The sequence below is a fragment of the Neopsephotus bourkii genome, unplaced genomic scaffold, assembly GCF_033783945.1.
Source record: "Neopsephotus bourkii isolate Nb327-2 ecotype Australia unplaced genomic scaffold, CSIRO-AGI_Nbou_v1 NB_1634, whole genome shotgun sequence".
Taxonomy (NCBI): Eukaryota; Metazoa; Chordata; class Aves; order Psittaciformes; family Psittacidae; genus Neopsephotus; species Neopsephotus bourkii.
The window spans coordinates 9361628-9380510 of NW_026902109.1; the positions used below are offsets into that span (position 1 = coordinate 9361628).

General features: G+C 44.5%; 1 protein-coding gene across 2 annotated transcripts in view; it reads right to left on the minus strand.

Moving 5' to 3' along the window:
- GRID1 (glutamate ionotropic receptor delta type subunit 1) overlaps nucleotides 1–18883 on the minus strand; it is a 604451-nt gene that overhangs the window by 523906 nt on the left and 61662 nt on the right. The window contains exons 1-2 of one of the 2 annotated variants that reach the window (XM_061373713.1): nucleotides 10114–10550; nucleotides 7794–7949 (exon numbers count right to left, since the gene is read on the minus strand). In XM_061373713.1, the coding sequence (XP_061229697.1) occupies nucleotides 7794–7949; nucleotides 10114–10192 (235 nt within the window). In that variant the 5' untranslated portion in view covers nucleotides 10193–10550. Of the gene's footprint in view, nucleotides 1–7793; nucleotides 7950–10113; nucleotides 10551–18883 lie in introns of those variants that run through there. The other variant, XM_061373714.1, reaches the window with a different exon arrangement.

Consider the following 18883-nt stretch of genomic DNA (forward strand, 5'->3'; position numbering starts at 1 on the left):
GTGAACTTATTATGAATAAAGACATGAAAAACTTCTTGATCTTTGCCTAAAAAATGAACATGGGTTTGACTATGTTCCTCTGAAGTAGCAAGAAGTTAAATCTGCAGTAACTATTTCAGCCACACTCTTAGGGTGCTGTAGTCTTATAGGCAGGCACTATTGACATTCTATAACTAGGCTTTGAGGCTCTGTTTAGTTTTCCTCCCAGTAAATGACTAGTGTAAGCCATAAACAGTTTTAATAAACATGACAATATCCCCTCTATTCAAAGAATGTGTAGTTTCAACTACTTTCACAGTATGGCTCAACCACAGCATGATAAACCACATCAAAATATTAAATTCATCTCATTCTGCATGAAGACATAATTGAAAATGCAATATTAGAAGTCAATCCTCTAATCATTTGTAGCTGGAAGATTCTGAACATAGAAAAGCTCAAGGCATATTCTCTGCTGGACACATTACAGTAAATCTAGCAATTAAATTATTTGTATGGAATATATGGGCATACATACATACATGCATATATACAGACTGTATTTCACAATTAAGGATTTTTTTTTCACCATTATTTTAACTATATCAGGCTGAGGCAGTTTTGTATACTCATTTCACATTTACAGATCCTCCTCCACAGTAATGACTGAGAAAAGGTGCCACAGAAAAACAACGCACTCAGAAAAATATTTTCTTCAATACAAAAAAAAAAGAAATAAAAAGAGAAACAGAAAGAAAATATTTAACCTTGAAACATATTTACTAATATTTTTATCAATACTGCTTATTTCTGATTATTTGGGATAATTTCTAACGTTGGCTAATGATGTAGCATATTTTCGACGATGAAATCCTAGAAAAAGAAACCCAACTGCAGTTACTTGATAAATGAGCAGGATCGGCAGCAGGATTGGTGTGAAAGACCATTGGGTACTCAAAAAAAACTGTAGCCTACCCTGCAGCTACTCTTGTGCACAATACCCTTAAAACAGATGGGTGACCCACACCCAACATGGAAAGAACAGTGTTAGCAAGTCTGTATATTAGAAGAGAGAGAAGAAATAATCTTAACCTGTTATGCAGATGGAAGGGGGGAATATTTCAGACAAAATCCTTCTAACTAGAGCAGGACTCTCTGCTCCAAACAGCTCACATCAATGCTCCTGGTGTTTCCACAGGAAACAAACAAACAAACCAAACAACCCCTTACCACCTTGGGATGCTAAGCTGTGAGCCCACAGCAGCACCTACTGCTTCCTCTGACTCCTCATTGCCTGCTGCACCCCAATGCATGGCACTGCCTGGAGCTTGGTCCCCAGGCAGCTCAGCCCCACCTGAACTGACAGAAGCCTCTGTAAAAGTAAAGAACATGGCTGGGATGGAACTAACCCAAATAGACCCTGTAAAAAAGACCTAAGCTATAGCAGGGATGTGTGTGCCAGGGACTGCCTCCCAAAAGTACAAAATATTTGGCACCTGCAATTAAATTGTGACCAGAACCTCAAAAGCCTTGGCTACAAAGTAACAAATCACAAATGTAAAGAAACAACAAAGCAAAGGGGTATTTGGATGTTTGCCCAGTCTGTAGCCTGCCTTCATCCTCAACACCAAACAGACTCCTTTGAAGCCTATTGACTCCTTTCCTACTGAAGATACCTGCAGGTCCTTGCTTTCAGCATAACAAACACACAGGAACAATTCTATGATTCTATGAATGGGAAGAGATGGACATTTAAATTGAATGTTTTCTTTAGCTCTGCAAAATACTCCAGTTTGTAATATACTGAGCCATGCAATTACAGAGCACGAAAATTCAACCACAATGAGACAATGGTGTCACAGATGTCTCCATTGTGGCAGTCCTTCACAGGCCTCGGTCTGGTCTCAAAGGGCACAAGGAGGTAAAATTTTTAAGCCCATTCACCCCACGGACCAAGAGCTTTTAACTGCAGCAAACTAGTGCAGAAAACAATGTGTAGTCACACAGTAAGGCCTCTCTGACCATGGGAGGGATCACCACCCTTCATGCTTCCTGGCTGGTTTTTAAAAAGTGTTGATAGCTCAGATTAAAGCTAGAAAAAAAAATATGTAGCAATATGTGCTCAGAGTTCATCTGTCAAAAACTACCAAACAAGACCCCATACCCTGATGAAAACAGTGTGAAACATGCGTTGAAGCAAGCCACATCAGAGGAGCAGATAAAGTTACATGACAATGAAAGACTTAAGAGAAACCACTGGAGAAAAATCAGTTGACAGTATATTGATATAAACCAATCCTTTGCTATTTGGCAGATAGTAATTTTGCATATTTTTTTTTTGTGTTTTAAATTAGGAATCTAGGTACAGCCTATGATTTCTAGCTAGGCACCAAATTCCCCAATCTAATGCAGTCAGATCAATAAAGCTCTGTTTTGCAAAAAACTAATAATTTGTATATGCAATATTTTACGAAATTTTATCTTACTTTTTGTTTCTATTTCTTAAACTTTCCTTTCCCTCTACTCTTCCATTCTGATATTAAAACATCCTAACTCTAAAAACAACCTTCACTTCTGCAGCATGTGAAACTATAAGCTCAATAAAACAAAATGATTTACTCCACATTTACACAAACACCTATTTGACATGGCTTCATATGGTGCTAGACCTGGGCTTACCCAATGGCAAGGGAAGGGTTATCACCATGCCCAGGGGTATCTTTTCACAGCTGTTGTCCCCTTCTATATTTAATAGCCACCTAAAATCTCACAACAGAGAAAGCAGTCTTTTAACTGAAGTCTTAAGTCTGTATTTTGCCAGGATACAGCTTCTGGACCATCTGTGGCTTTCTGGTCAGGGACACTTCCACTACTACTGAAATAGAGTCCCAGGCTTGCAAAAAGAGCTATGTGCAAATACCCTGAGACACATGCAGAGACACAAGCAGTCACACCACTCTGCAGTTCCCTACCACTGGGCAACGCACGTACGACAAGCATAGCTTTGCTTGAGATTTTAGCCAGATAAATAAATGTAAGAATAGCAGCATAGCTGCTGAGTCCTGTTCTCCATGTCTGTATTTCACCTTCATTATCTACACATCAGAAGCTTATACCTTCTCAACAAATAAAACTCTTAGAAAGCAACTGTTGTAGTAATATGAAATATATGTGCTGCACCAAGACAGCTCAAGAACTCTGTGCTGATCTCTCCTCCACGATACCCAGTTACAGGGCGCATGGGAAGGTTAAAAGCTGCACCAGGGGAGGTGCGAGGGCAGGAGGGAAAGGAAGCCTTTCTTTACCAAGTATGTGGGTCAAAAACTGGAACAGGCTTCCTAGGAAGGGGGTCAGTGCCCCAAGCCTGTCAGTTTTTAAGAGGCATTTCATTTTTGGTCAGCCTTGAATTGGTCAGGCAGTTGGACTAGATGATCCTTGTAGGTCCCTTCCAAATGAAATAGTCTATTCTATCTACTCTATTCTACACCAAGTATGTATCCTTACCAAGTCCTACTGACTATGATAAGAGATCAGATTGACTCAGTGGTATACAACACAGATATCCAAAAAATCAGCCTCTCTGAGTTGCTCTGAAACCACAGCAGCATGCATGGGACTGACAATAAACCCTTTTATGGAACACCATTCTTGCTCTCAAATCACATACTGATTTTCCAAATTTGTTCTGGTTTCCAGAGCTGACAGCATTTTAACATCAACAAGCACACATACAAGGCTGCCCAAATTAGAAACAATTCATTTGAAATTGCTATGCGGAGAGAACAGCAAGTTTCAGCTCCAGGAAATCTACATAGATGTGCAAGCACCATCCGCTGAGAAACAGGGTTTTAAAGTTTCACAGTTCCAAGTAACTGTCTCCTTTGGATCCCTTCTCCAAAGAGCACTACGAGTATTAGCTTTCCTATGCCCCAGTTTTGACTTATGGCTAAGTATTCCACCTCTAAAAGCAGCATTTTAGAAACTTACATTTTAGCTTTATTTGGCTTTTAGTTTAAACATAGAATCATGTTTTCAAGCCCAGCTAGAAACTTGTTTGCCACCCATATATCATACACACAGTCCCTTTTCAAAACCAATGGCAGGCTCAAAAATCCCAATTTGAACTGAAAGCTTTAAACTGTTTCTTGTATCTTTGAGCTTATTTGAATCCCTGAATCATAGAAAGGTTACCACAGTACTAGCTTGAATACACACCACACACAAACAAGCACTTATTATCTCACATTTCAATCACTTAACAGAAACTGAGCGCATAGCTCTTTTGGAAGCAAAGATATAATTTAACATCATGTCTGTGATTTGAGCTCGTTTCCTTAACACCATATGAAAAGAACAATGATTCCCCATGTATATTTTCTCCCATGACAGCCAGTGAAAAAGCAATTTTTCCTTCAAGTAATTCCCGCATACATAAAAGCAATATTCTACAAAATGTGATGACTACTTGCAAGCACAGACAAAAGTCCTATTTTATGTGTACACTAGGGTCTGTTGATTCTTTACTGTTACATCCCTTGGCACTAAAGCTCCTTATACCCACTTGCCACACTTTGTTATAGAATATGAGTTAGATGAGGCCAAAGCAACTTTTACTTAACAGCACAACAGGATCTTGTTTCTGCAATGTATATTAAAATGAAAGACAAGATGGAACACAATTTACATTTTGTTAATTACTGTTCTCTGGCACCATTAACATGAGTGCCCACCTTTGAAAAACAGGATCATTGCATTTTATTTGCATTTTATTTATCTATTTCAGTCATCAGTAACTATCACAGTAGTGCCCTTCTCTCTCTAAAGTCAAGTCCCTAAAGCTTCTTTTCAAAATCTTATGACACTTCTCAGCACCTTCCAGCGCTGAAAACTACTCATTTATGAAAGGCAAGGTACCTTCTGTTTGGCTTTTAGTTTTGCAAATGCATTGCTCCTACCAAAAAATTCCTATAGTTCCTACCCATGCAGAAGTTCTCCAACTGCACAATAAATGCCAGATCAAATGCATGTTAAAGACTATCTCCATCAGTAATTAAAGTCTTGTTACTGTGCAACAGACCTTGTTACATGGAAGGATGACTTTCCATAACTCTACTAGCACAGTATCATTGAAATGAAGGTCCTTGCTTGCAGCATTCTTTTAAAAGGACTTAAGGAATCATTTACCATGTCATCTCACAAGACTCTGCGAAAGATACTTCAAATAAAAACAATATTTGCAATTGGTTTGCTTGCATGAACTATTCTGGCAGTAGTATCACAATGGTCTATTTTTACTCCAAATTGGTTTTTACTATAAAAAGTTCCATCACTATGAAACTAATGCTTGTAACATTGATTTCCATGGTGCTGCTTAGCAATTCACTTCAGAAGAATAATGTGGGTGTCAGGGCATTTTATGTAGCAGCAACAAGATCCTACAAGCAGTCTGGGCAGCAGATTTGCTCCAGGTTATTTTGACTACTATAAGCAATATTATACCAAAATGAGAAGGACATCCATACAGTGCGATACAATTACATTTTGAATAGTCAGAATGACACCAAGTAACACTGGGCAGAGAGGCACTGCTCAGTAAGAATAACGTGGCAACTTGTACATCCTGTGGCTCATTCTGTCAGCAAGTTGCATAACCATTTCAAAAGTAGGAAATTAAATCTTAAATAAAAAAAAAAGACCTGACCTGAACCAACAAAGGAAGCCAGGAAATTGAGCAAAGTCTGATACTCTTATCTTGGCTCTCCCACTGTGGCAAGCTTTTACTCACAGATAGGATCATTTTGCAGTCCTCCCAAAAGAAGACACATTGATATGCCTTAATCAAGTAGTGACAGAGAACAAGTCTCTGTGGAATTGTGAACATTCATCAACCACTTCCTGAATTCTCCAGTGTAGGGCCAGTTCATCAAAGAGCAATTATAATTGCAATGGGCACATGAGCCCTGAAAAAGCATCTTGGAAGAGACAGTAAAAAATATCTCGATTTACATATACTCAGGTAGCACAATGATTTTGTATCAAAAAGATTAAAAATCTGACCAGAACCTTTTCTGTGGGTCCATCATGGATTTTCAATAGAGAAGTTTAGTTTTCATAACAGTCTTCAAAAATGCAATACGAATCTTCAAGGTTAGGAAATAAACCAGTTAAAAAAGAAAAATGAATAAAATGCTAGTGGGTCAAGAATGCTCCAGTTCATGCTTTTCTGCTTTCAACAAAACTGAGCAAAGGGACTCCATCAACAGGACTGTCAGATCCCAGGGCATTCAGAATAGTTGCATAAAGTTTTACTGCTGAGAAGAGACATTGTTGAAAGCAATTGTTCAGCCAGCCAACTACTGTCACTTCCATGAATATGAATAAGCTCCAATATAGGACACTGAGCTTTGCAAATGTATCCAGTTGTTCAGAGTTCATCTTTGCCAATAAATCAACACGTCATTATTTTTAGAGATTTTTATTTTCCTCTGGTGTCTGACTATGTGGGTAAAGTTTTGTTTTAAAGTCCCTTTCGTCCCATTTTCATAAAGGGTTTTTCCATACTGCCTTACTGAGCTTTCAGAGCAGCAGGAGGAATCCTACTGTTAACAGGATTAGACCCTTAAAAACGTGTATACTGCTCTTTCTCCGGAGTGTGTGATATTAACTAGCACCTACTCCAAGGGGGAGGGGAGGGGAAAGGCAGAAGAAATTGTTAAGAGTTCATGAACATTAACATTTGGTGTAATTTTGTAGCCATAATTTACATGTACACAACTTGGCATAAATACATATGGATTAATGCAAATTTTCACACAGGGTAAGATTCACTCTGTGCTCTGTAGAACTAAGGGTAAGGCTGGTGATGAATCATTTTTTTAAATATTCTAGTCTAGGTATATAAATAGCTCTCTGTTTCTAGAATAATTACTACAGAAAAACACAGCTTCTGAAATTACCTAGGCCATAATTAACCTTGGCTTCATTAAAACACAAATAATATCTTTTTAAAGTCTTATTTGTAAAGGCAAGCTGATTAATTTAAATGTTTCCCTTTGGAAAAAAAAAAAAAAAGAAGAAGAAGAAAGAAAAATCTAATTGAAGTGATTTACCTATGTAGCTACTTGTCAGGTCTTGCAAACTCTGGGAAGGTTTTCAGCCGGCGACTGGGCTACCTGACCCTCTTTCCCAGCCACCCGGGAGCAGCTCCGCTCTCAAAGGGCCGCGCTGCAGCCGCCGGCCACCCGCACCCTGCTTCTCTTTGGGGCAGATGCGCAGGGCGAGATGCCGACTTGTGCCCCGCCACCTCCCGCAAGCACCGAGTCGTCCTGCGCGGCCCCTTGGCGCCGTATGAAACAACCACCCCTCCCCCTGCAGGACCCCCTCGTCTGCCCTGCCAGCCGCGTACACGCGTGGGCCCTGCTGGGGGGCTAGGGCGGCGGTGGAGACCGGCTTTTCCTCCGCAGCGGCGAACACAGCGGCCGCTTGTGGATCCACGACCGACCGGGTCCCCCGCCTTGCGTGCTGTGCCGCGCTATGCCATGCCGGCTTTCCCACGGCTGCCACCACTAGCCCGGGCTGCCCTGCGCATCACGGCTGGGCACGCCATCGCCACACCGCGACGCGCGTCCCTTTTCCTTGTAAGACAGCGCCAACCCCCGACCGAAGAAAAGTTTCCAGCCGAGCGCCAGGACGGGTCCGGGCTTTACCGGCGCTGAAATTCCCTCCCCGCTAACGTGCCGGACGGATCCTCTTTCAGCCCGGTCCCTTCCCTGCGCGCAGCCCGCCCCACCGGGGGTGCCGCCCGGGGCGCTCACCTTCCTGCACCGCATGGAAGGGGTTGTTGGCCTCTATGAGCTTGATGGAGTAAGTGATTTTCTCGCTCTGGAGGATGTCGTCATTGAGGTTCAGATCCGACACCGCCTGCTTGAACACCTCGTCGTCCTTGGCAGCATTGCCTTCGAAAATGGCACCTGAGAAGAGGAAGGAGACAGAGCATGAGGAGAGTCTGGCCGCCTCAGAATCCCCCTTGTCTTTCCCCTACCCGGACCATGCAGCGCTCCAGCCGGCTCGGCGGGGGCACTGGACGCCTGTGGGGCCCGGACCCACACATGCATCTGCTCGGGCTCGTCCCGAGCACGGGGAGGCTCAGACCTCCTCCAGCCACTTCTGCTCCACCGGCACCGAAGGAGCCGTGTGCCGGAGCCACGCTGGAGTGAGGGACGCACCTAGCCAGTGACGGGAAGCAGAGCAGTCTTGGGAATTTGACCAACTTTTGCTCGCTGCTTTGCGGGTCCTTAGGCTGCTGTCTTTCGGGCACGGTTTTATTGAGGCTTGCATGCACACACGAACATGAAGCCCGGATTTGTGTCCATAACCTGGAAGCTTTAATTTCACTGTCCTGTTTATGCAGTTAACGTGAAAACATCTGGCGATGTGTGTTACATAAAATCCGCTCTCTACGGCGCGTATGTACGCCCACACTAGGCTTAACTGCCCGTCTCTGCGTGGCGGTGGGAGCTCTTTAGTGCTGACAACAAAACAAGCAAAAAAACATGAGCCCCCATCCTGGAGAAGTCCTGCTGATTCACACCGTGCGCGCCTGTGGCTGGAGCCTCCATGTACTGCCCATGGGAAATCTGGCCCTGCACACAGTAGCTCTCCTTTCTTGCCCACAGGACCGCTATTTCCGCGAGGAGTTTGCTCGCCACCACCACTCGGGCTGAAGTTCGTGCGGGGAGAAGCTGAGGTAACTCATCCTCTCCACTCGCAGGAGAGGGTGGCCGAGGAGAGCCGCCGAGGCTATTCCCCACCTCGGTCAGGGCACTTCCCTTCGCTGCCCGCCCCCCCCCCTCCCCCGCCTTCCCGAGGGGCTGGTCCCGGTGCCGCCGGGGTGAGGTCTGCCCTGCCCTGGGGAGTGCCCCGGGACCGGAGTCCCCCGCAGCTGTCAAGGCTGGCCCCGTCTCTTTAATGTCTCCGCAATGCTGCCTGCCTTGGCTGCGCCCCCAGGCTCCGGAGGCAAGCGGCGCCGGGAGAATCCCCCCCCGCCGCAGGCCCCGGAGCCGCCCCTGCCGGGAAACTTAGGAGGGGGTCGGCCCCCTCTCCCCCTCCCCGCCCCGGGTCACAGCGGGACTTTCCTCCCGTCTCCGCTGAGCCTCCCCTCGCCAGGGTCGCTGTCGCCCCTGCCCCCTCCTCTTTTTGATCGGCCATCCTCCCGAAAAGGCCGGTGGGAATTAAGGCTTTTCATTTCCCAGCCATACTCCCGATTATCTGTACTCTCCTCGATCACCCTCCACAAGTGATTCTCTCCCCCCTCTCCGACCCTAAACATCCTAATTTTCGTTCCTGCTGGTACCTTTCAACACCAGCCAAAAGGTGACTGCAGAGACTCGCTTTTGCTTGCCAGGCTTTCCACGGACAGCACCATGCCTTGCTCCCAGAAGCCATAAAAGTTCACATCAGCCTTTCTTTTGCCCCTTATTCATCCCTCTCTTCTTCCCACTGCTGATCCAGCCTCCTTGCTGCCCAGGGGTTTAATGTAATGAGATCTTATTCAGACCACAACAGTTGCGCTCATAGACACACGCATACAGCCGCTGCAAATCTCTCCCTTCTAACCGTTCCCCAGCCGAGTCCCCCCGTTCCTCCCCCCCCCCTCCGCATTCCGGTTCGGCTGACACCTGCTACGGCAGGGGGTGGGAACACGGGATTGGGAACCCGGGCTCCAGCTCCCCGAAAGTTTTCCCTACAAGCACGTTCAGGTTATGCCTCGCTCCCGCTGGGGTGTTGGGGGCGGTTGTTTGTTTTCGGTGGCAAGGAGGCGGGCGGCGGGGGGAGGAAGAAAGCCCTTCCCTGCAAACAGGTCCCCGCACGGGCTCCCCTGCCACATGGGAGACCGCAGCGGCGGCCCCGGCGCACGCAACACCAACCCCCCCGGCCGCCGTTTCGCCCCTAACTTTACAACCGGGGGTTGGGGGGAAGGGTTCCGCTGCCTGTCGCCCTTCCCTCCTCCTGTCTCTCCGCAGAGTTGGGTTGAACCGCTGCCTGTGACATTCCCACGGTTAAACGAGACGCTCCCTTTATTTATTTATTTAGCCACCGCTTCCCTTTCCACCCCCGCCCCGCTCCCTCTCTTACCAATGTGGATGATGGAGTCCGCCCGCACCGACACGCACTGAAATATCCAGGGGAAAAGCCAGAGCATCAACACTTCCATTTCCAGCCTCTTGCACAGCACATCAGCCCGGGTTTGGTGGAGAGACTGGCAGCGGAAAAGAAGAAAAAAAGGCGCAAGGGCAAGTGGAGCAAGGCAGCGGGTGCGGGGGGAGGGGGGGGTGTGAGATGCCCAGACACCCCCTTTTAGAAAGAAAATCCCAAATTTCCCCAGCACCCCAAGAATTTTCCGAGATTGAGAAAAACGGCGATGGGGAGAGAAAAAACAAGCCGGGGATAAAAAAGCACGGAGGTAGATCCCGGGTTGGCAGACGGCGCAGCGGAGCCTCCAGCGCTCGGTGTGTGCCGGGGCGCCGGCAGACCGCGAACTGCGGAGCGGCCCCCCCGCCGCCGCCGCCGCCCGCCCCCCGCGCCACGTGACTGCGGAGCCTCGGCGCTCGGTGCCGCCGGGGCACGGCGCGGCGGCGACGGGGATCGGGCAGCGGGGTGCCCGGACGGGCGGCATGGAGAGGAGTTCGCATCTCCGCGGGGAAGCGGGGTGGCTCTGCAAGAGCAGCGAAATTAATAGCAGTTAACATATTTAGATGTATCCAGAATTGTAATCTTATATACATATATATGTATAATGTGCATATGTCCGGGGGGGGGGAGCATGCTCCCAGTTCAGAGAGCGGAGGAAAAAGTGAGACGGCTGCCAGCATCTCGGTTGCCGGGCACAGGTTCTCCCGCGGGGCCGCAGCCCCTGCCCGGAGGGCGCCCGACATTGCATGGCCCCCGCCCGGCCCGGAGCGAGGCCGGCGCCGCACTGCACTGTCGGTGCGGCGCCCTCCTGCCCCCCACATGGAGGTGAGTGCGGAGGGCGCGGAGTTGCGCTCACTGCCGTTCTCCCAACTTCAGCGGCCGGGGGCACAGCGCCGGGGGGGGGGGGGGGGGGGGCGCGGAGGAGGAGGGAACTGCCCCTTCTTCCGCACGCTCGGGCTCAGGCTCGGATCCGCTTTTGACGAGTGGAATGGAAACGCGCGACTTTTACCCCGCCGCGAGGAACGAGGGGGTGGGAGAAAGAAAGTGGCACAGCAAAACCGCTGCTTGTTTTGTTTTGTTCTAGCTTTCAATGAAATCTAATTCAGAAATTGGACATGCTCAGGCTCAGAAGACTAATTCATCCCCTAAAACAAACGCATCAGTGATTGCAAGCACCCAAACGTGACAAGCGTCTCAATACACCAAGGATCCAGAGAAAACAAATTCATTCAGGAGCCCGAAACGTAATTAAAACCCCTGCCAAGAAAATGAGTCGAGAGCAGGATGTTACCAAGATTATTAAGTTGCTGCGGGGCTGAGGCATGGCACGCTGTGGCAATACGTGTAGATACTGTCAGCGTTTGGGTAGCGAGAGGCAGAGCGATTCCTGGAGGTCGCCGTCTTGCAAGCGCAAGTCTCGTAGCGGAGCGCCGCGGCCACATCCTGCCTCCGGGAGGCAGCGATGGGGCCCCTGTTTGGCGGGGGGGGGGGGGGGAAGTAGCCCCGCCGGCGGCTCCCCGGGAGCTCGGCCGCAGCTGACCACCGACCCGCTCCCCCGTCGGTACGGCGACACTAAGTGTGTAGATTAAGCACACTTTTTATAACCATCACCTGTACATGCACTACTAAATTCTCCACATCCTTAGCATCGCTTCCTGGCATGAGAGATTGCCGCAATGTGTTTATTTAATACAGAGAACAGTCTTTCAATGCAGAGCACAGTCTGGCAAAAACTGCCAATGCTAAGGAGTCAGGAATACAGGTAAGCTCTACAACGTCTGGGAGGAAGAAGGGGGAGGGAACGTACTGTGGATGGAGCAGGGTGAAAGGGAAGGAAGCCAAAATGGAAATGATAGGAACAAGAATGTGTTGATCCACATGCGTCAACAGCCTCCTGGTCAGTTACAAGCACAGCTGCTGAACAGGTAAAGCGGGGGATAAGTAAAACAGGATTTACTTTTAGAAAATAAATCACTTGTTAACCACTCGTACAGTGCTTGTCTTAAATATGCAATTTCACACTGATCAATGCAGAATGATATATACTATTCACTGTATTTCATATAATAAAAACACTTAATCCAGATAATTGGCTTCTGGGACAAAGATCAATAGAAATGTTCCTTATTTGACTACGTTAGCAAGTCAAAATTATTTCTAATTTACATTTGCTTCAAATCAATATGCACTTAGTGACTTACACAGGCTCTTTAAAAAGTTAAGCACCTATATTGACCACAGTCATATATATGTCAGTAACAAGTACATGTGTGGGAATTAGAGAGGGGGGAAGTGTTACCACAGAACCAATCTCCAACTTCCACAGAGGAAAAGAGGCCAAATTTATTTGTGGTTGAAATGTGCTTTGCCATCCTAGCCTGAAACCTGTAGAAATATGCATCTGTTAACCCTGCAATTTATGCAAACGTCCAAACAGCTATACTCCAAGCACTCGGGAGCAGGCTTGCCTCTTACTTAAGTTTGTACAGTGAGGTCTTGACCTCAGCTGGATGCTTCTGGCTGCTATCTGAATAATAGTAAAATAGTATTATACTAAAAAAAATAAACCTAAACTCAGGAAATTGGACAAATTACAAATTTTCTGTGAAATCCATGAGCAAAGACACTGCCTGCAGAAAAAGATCCAGTCCTAGCCAAGAGAGGGGACATGAGCCCACAGTACTATAAAACAGACCAACTGAAACAGGCCCCCAAAAAGGGCAGAAGGCTATTTGTCACAGCCAGAGGACAACAAATGAGGAAAAGGCCTAAAAGAAATCTCAAATCCATAAAACTTGTTTTGTAACATGCAAAGGACAATGAGACTTAAGTGCATCCATGACACAAAAAAGAACTGCGACTTCAGTAGCATCTCTGCAAGATGGAGAGTTGCAACACTAAAACTTCACTGTCTCTGGTTTTAAACTTGATTAAAGTCACCTGCATTACTTTTTCTTCTCCATTATCTGCATTATCCTTCCTTTCTCTTCCCCCTCCAACTTACTGCTTCCATTAGTATTTCCCTCCTTCCAAAACAGCTATCAATGTTGCATTTCTAAGGCCAGTATAAATGAGATAGTTCATTCCAATTCTGCCATTCATCATTTGCCATTGGAAGAGCACTGACATTTTGCGGTGGGTGTAACATTGTTCAGATGCAGCAGTCAGCCCTAAAAAGCTAATCCATTTGCCAGCATTTTGCATATTAAGAGTGTTATAAGTCACAGTGATATTCCATCATCATTGTGTAGGGGACAACTCATTACACATTACACAAGGTACCACTGGATTTATAGTACTGATGGAAGAACAATATCAGAAGTATGCAAGGTAGGTACCCAACTCAAGTGAGAGTCACTATTCAAAGTTCAACTCCGTGGCAACAGATGCAGTTCTATGCACATCTCTAACAGCCCTATTACCTTTGCAAATCACTGTGGTAATTTTAAGCTAACCTACCATGAGCTATTTCTTCTGTCAGAACAAACATAGTATAAAACCTGTACCAAATGGGGTTTGCTACAACAAAAGAATTACTTGAGTAAGGGTCCAAAAACTACATTGCAATTAAAACCATAGAATATTCTACAAAAGCGAACTGAAAGGTTTGTGCAGCATCACACTCAGCCTTGTGCCCAGGGGTCTGGCCCTCTGTGCTGCCACAAGAACAAGGCACATTTTGAAAGACATCACCAGATCTATGGTTACAGGATACACCTGGATCTGTAAAGCCTCTCATGTTTACTGAGCATTTACAAAGCTGCTTCATAAGTAGGAGCTCTGCAAGAGAAGAACGTTGATACTCTTATCATATCACAGCTTATGCACAGACTAAATGGAGTACTCCAAGATTCATCATTTCTGTGTCTCCTCCTTTCACCATTTACAATAGCTATGTTGAGGCTTCCCCACATAAAACTGGGACAATGGTAGGTGCTTAAAACAATGTGAGAAGCATTGGAGGAAAATCGTGGTTCTTGTTTGGGAAGGAAAAGAGGAGAAAAAAAGACTCACAGACTGGGTAGTTTTGACATGGGAAATAGTCTTCTCCAAAGCTACTTCCAACAATTTCTTAAAAATCTTTATCTCTAGCAGTGGGAAGGGGATGGGGAGGATGATTCTTTGGTTCCCTTGACACCCCAAATCCAAAAGACCCGTGAATTTACACCTAGCTTTAGTAAGAGCTAGCCCCTAAAATATGTGTGCATATATCTCTGTGTGTACATGTAACAGTAATTATTATTCCCTATGAAAGTGAATGGAACCCCTCCTCTGTATCACTTATGCAGGTATAAAGATGCAGGAAATATCTCCAAGGTGCTCAGTGCTAGGTGCTCAATTTATGGAGTTGGAAGAATGACAATAAGAAAATGATCAAAAAGATTCAAATACACAACTTAGTAACACAGCAACACTCTCCTTCCTTCCCCAGTAGCCAAGATGTCTGCAGTTACACACAAAATCAAATTTCATTGCATTTTAGAAAGAGAAATTTAACAGCTCTGCTTCTCTTTGGAAATAGTAATACAAAACCTCAAACCTACATTACTCCTAACTTTATGGATATTTATGTTTAAAAAGTCATTTGATTGTCATTTTCCTGTGGTGACAGCCTGAGGTTTCAGTTACTTTACTGAAGCTTCCTTTAGCTTATTGAAACCTTTCTCTTTTCACGGTTGATAGCATAGTATGATAATCTTCCAGCAGTAAATGGACTAGAGTCTGCAAGAAGAGGCTGCTGAATTACAGAGTTCTTTGCGGGACAGTTGACATTATTGAGTAATTTGTTGTGTGCCTACTAACAATCTGAAACTTCACCACAGTTGCTACTTTATTTGGTTTGACATGCCTTTTTAGATGCCATAAAGAAGGCAAAGCACTATTATTTCCAGGTTTTACTTGATTTAATTCAGCAGAATACATACAACCTAGATTTTATTTAATTCATACTTAGGTTTAGCTAATTCTATCAGTTCAATATCTGTTGCATCTTGATAAGATTCATATTTATTTCCTTATTCCTCTCTTCCAACTGTGCCTTTTAACACCCTGTTTTTATTTAACTGGTGTTTTCTTTACAATAGACAAGGGCTATATAGGCTTTTCCAGCCTCCCACATTTTTGTAGCTGCATAAATGCACTTTCAATGCAGTCCAAGGCAAGCTGTATCACTGTTGGTAAATTTAATCTCTATCTTGGCATTTGTATTTAATAAACACTGATTCAGAAAAAAAACAGAAGGAATCTGTTTATTCACAACATTTTACTACCACCAATATGTATTTTTTTAAAGCTCTCCACCAATATGGAGAGCTTTAACACACAGGTGGCCAAAGAATCATTTGGCATGGCCATTTGGGATGTGAGTATAACTCAGTTGCAGGAAAAACTCTTTCTCCTTCACTGCTAAGCAAGCTCCTTGTTATTATATCCACTGGACACTAGAAAAAGGCTAAACTCTCTAAGCTTGTTTTCATAAGCAGGGATCCTTTTCAAAAGAAAAAAAAGAAGGAGCAAGATAGGTATGATTGCCATCTTTGTCACAGTAGAGATATATAAGGATGCGAGTTCCACAAGTAAGAATGTTTATTAATTTTTCATTATGTAATAGTAGCCATATCAAAATAATCTCTGAACTAACTTTATCAGCACTCATCTGAGGAGGGGAGGAAGGAATTTACAAGATTTTCCACCAAACAGATAAAATCCTCTCCAGGGAAATTCTTGCTCCCAATTCTTAAGACAGACAGGAGAATAGAAATGATACTGTCTCCATTGTCCAAATGGTTACAAGTTATTAAAAAATATCTTGTGTACCTCTGATTGATCCACCTACGTTGTACACACAGTCCAGTCTTATGAGGTGTTCAGTGAGCTGCCTATTATAGATGATGAGACACTGCTAGGACAGCTGTCCTTTGCCATCACAGGCAACACAGACACAGGCAAATCCAAAACTGAAAACCTAAACAAGAAAACACCCACATCTCGTTACTTGTGTAGCCACCACAAATACATACTGATTTATCGCACACTTTCTCAGGTGATAAGCAGCCAAGAACGATATCTACATTGTATAGTTACTTCATTGAAATACATTTCCCAGTACTCTCACTATTACAAAATTTATCAACACTTGACCATTAGAATTATATCTTTTCTTTGCTAGAATTGGCTGAAACTGCAGCAGGGGGTACATCACCCAGGGAAAAAGCAAGTCACTTCAGTTGGCTGAAGACTGGAAAAGTCATGTTCTTGCTCCTTCTCACTTTACCCATCTAAAGAGCAATAAAGCCGGTAAAGTAGATGCTGCTGCATGGTGAAGCAGACAGCCAAAGAAGTCTGAACACGTACATTTGAAAAGTTCTGCCCTGCAGCCAAGACACAGCAACTGATCTTGTATTTGTTCCTACTTCACTGCAAACTCCACTGAGAAGTGCTGTAAGCAGAAAGATTTTGCTACAAGCCAAGAACTTGAACACTGCCCTTTGCTGCATCTCAGGCAAAGAATAGGGACCTTTCCAATTGCACTCAGTCCTTTGCCACCACTAAATAATGATGCAGTTTGTGTGTGCAGAATCCTTTAAAGCCTTACAATAGGAAGCACTCTACATGGAAAGTAATTTTACCTTTAAGAAAAGGTGATCTTTCTCAACAGTCTGTTCTAAACCATATTATATTTAATGTCTGTGACAACAGGCCACTTCTCCCAGTACGCAAGGTCTCTCTTGACTTGCAGTGCTATGTCAAGTTGGTTTTGTTGTGGGGTTTGGTTTGTTTTGGGGGCTTTTTGGTTGTGTTTGTTGTGAGGTGGTTGGGGTTTTTTTTCCGCAGCCTCTTTTTGCAACATCTACTTGCCAGCCATTTGTACAAACAAGGGCATATTTGCCTTTTCAATGATTCTATTAGCATTAATAACAGTCACACACAGAGAGCAAGAGAATGTATTCTCCCAAGGATCTGTGCTCTCTTCAGGAAAATGTTGCCAGTCATAGAGTTCATAATTCATACTCATGTATCCAGGAAGGGATGAAATGAAAATTTTGTAACAGAAACTTGACTCTCATTGTGTGTCTGACTTCAAAATTTATCCTAGTGATACCAGTCACTAGCAATGCCCTTGCTTATTGTATTTTTCTTTTTAAAAGGGGGGAGAAATAGAAAAAAAAAAAAAATCAAGCCGGTATGGTAAACTGCCACACTATATCTTAAATTTCATGCTCAAAAAAGGGGATCTTTTTTTAAAGGCAGTGTAACCCACCCACTGGAGCAGAGAGGCCATGATTCCTGGGCTCCATTCCCATCACAGTCACCGATTCATTTCATGACTAATTGAGTGGACTGTTGCATGAACATTGTATTCAGTTCTCAATTTAAGGGTGAACAAGAACACCAAGTTCCTTTCCTCAGTTGCTGCACAGTCAGCTGTTCTCTAGAAGGTGTAGGGAAAACACGGTAGGTTTCTTTTTGGCAGGTGAAATAGGTAATTTCAAGTAATTTCAAGCTTGTCTATCATATAGAGACTAGAAATCTTTTAGTCATATTTAAAATAATTTCAAACAGAAAATGTTTCATGTGATCCTTGGGACCAGCCCATTCCATGTATCTGAGTCTGGATGCAAATGTTCAGTATCCAGGCTCCATTGCCGACCTAAATGACAAGACTTCAGCTGCCTGATGATTCTTTTCTTTCAATTTTTTAACCAGGGAGAGAGGAGTGGCAGGTGACACCACCTTACACTGAGACAGATTTGAAAAGCTCTACAGAGAAGCCCACCCAGAACTACAAGCTGGTTATACTCGTTTCCTAGTTACATTCAAGTCACTTCAATTCTGCTAGAGTACGCACTTAAACTAGGTCTCCCACCTGAAAAAGGAGTGTCTTGATGACTAGGTGTTAGGGAAGGAGCGGGGTAGGATATACACCTCTTGAGAAACAGAGAAAAAATAAAGCCACCTTGAAATATTCCCATATGGCCTGGTGAGAAAGGGGGGAGAGAAAGGAGAGAGCCCATATCTTCCTTCCTACTTCTAGGCTGCAAAGGGTGTTTGTGTGTATGAACAGAGTAGTTGCCTTTTAACCTAGGCTTCCCTGTGTAAAGAAGTTCATGTCCAGTTGATTTTATGCGGGCATTTCATGCTGCTCCCTTAAAAGTAGCTATTTCTATGAATACTCGTGCCTACGAACACAGCCAGGAATTCACAAGCTCCCAGTGGTTTAAGTCACTAAAGCCACATCTTAGTATTGCCTCATCCCTTCACCACCTCTCCCTTCCTATTTACACAGCCTGTTAGAAACATAAGTGTATATCATAGATACATTTTGGTAGTCTTTATAGTGTGGCCAATGGAAGTAGGCAACCCAGGACCACACAGCTTTGTAGCATTCCGTACAGCACCGTGTGGGTGTTATTGGCACAATATATATGTTTAAGCCACAGAAAAAACACAAATTAGTTTAAGAGCTCCAAAACACTTCAGTTCATGGTACACAATGTCCAAAAGCACTGAAAACAATGATCTCTTTTTATTGATTTCTATTAGAAATTAACTTAAAACTATTACTCTACATACCTGACTCACCAGTTCCGAGAGAAAAAATAAGAAGTGGCCCAAACATTTTTCTTTGTTGTTTTTTTCTTTTTCCTAGTCTTCTGACAACTCAGATATTGCAATAAAAAGTTTATGCAAAGGGCAGGGAGGATAAAAAACA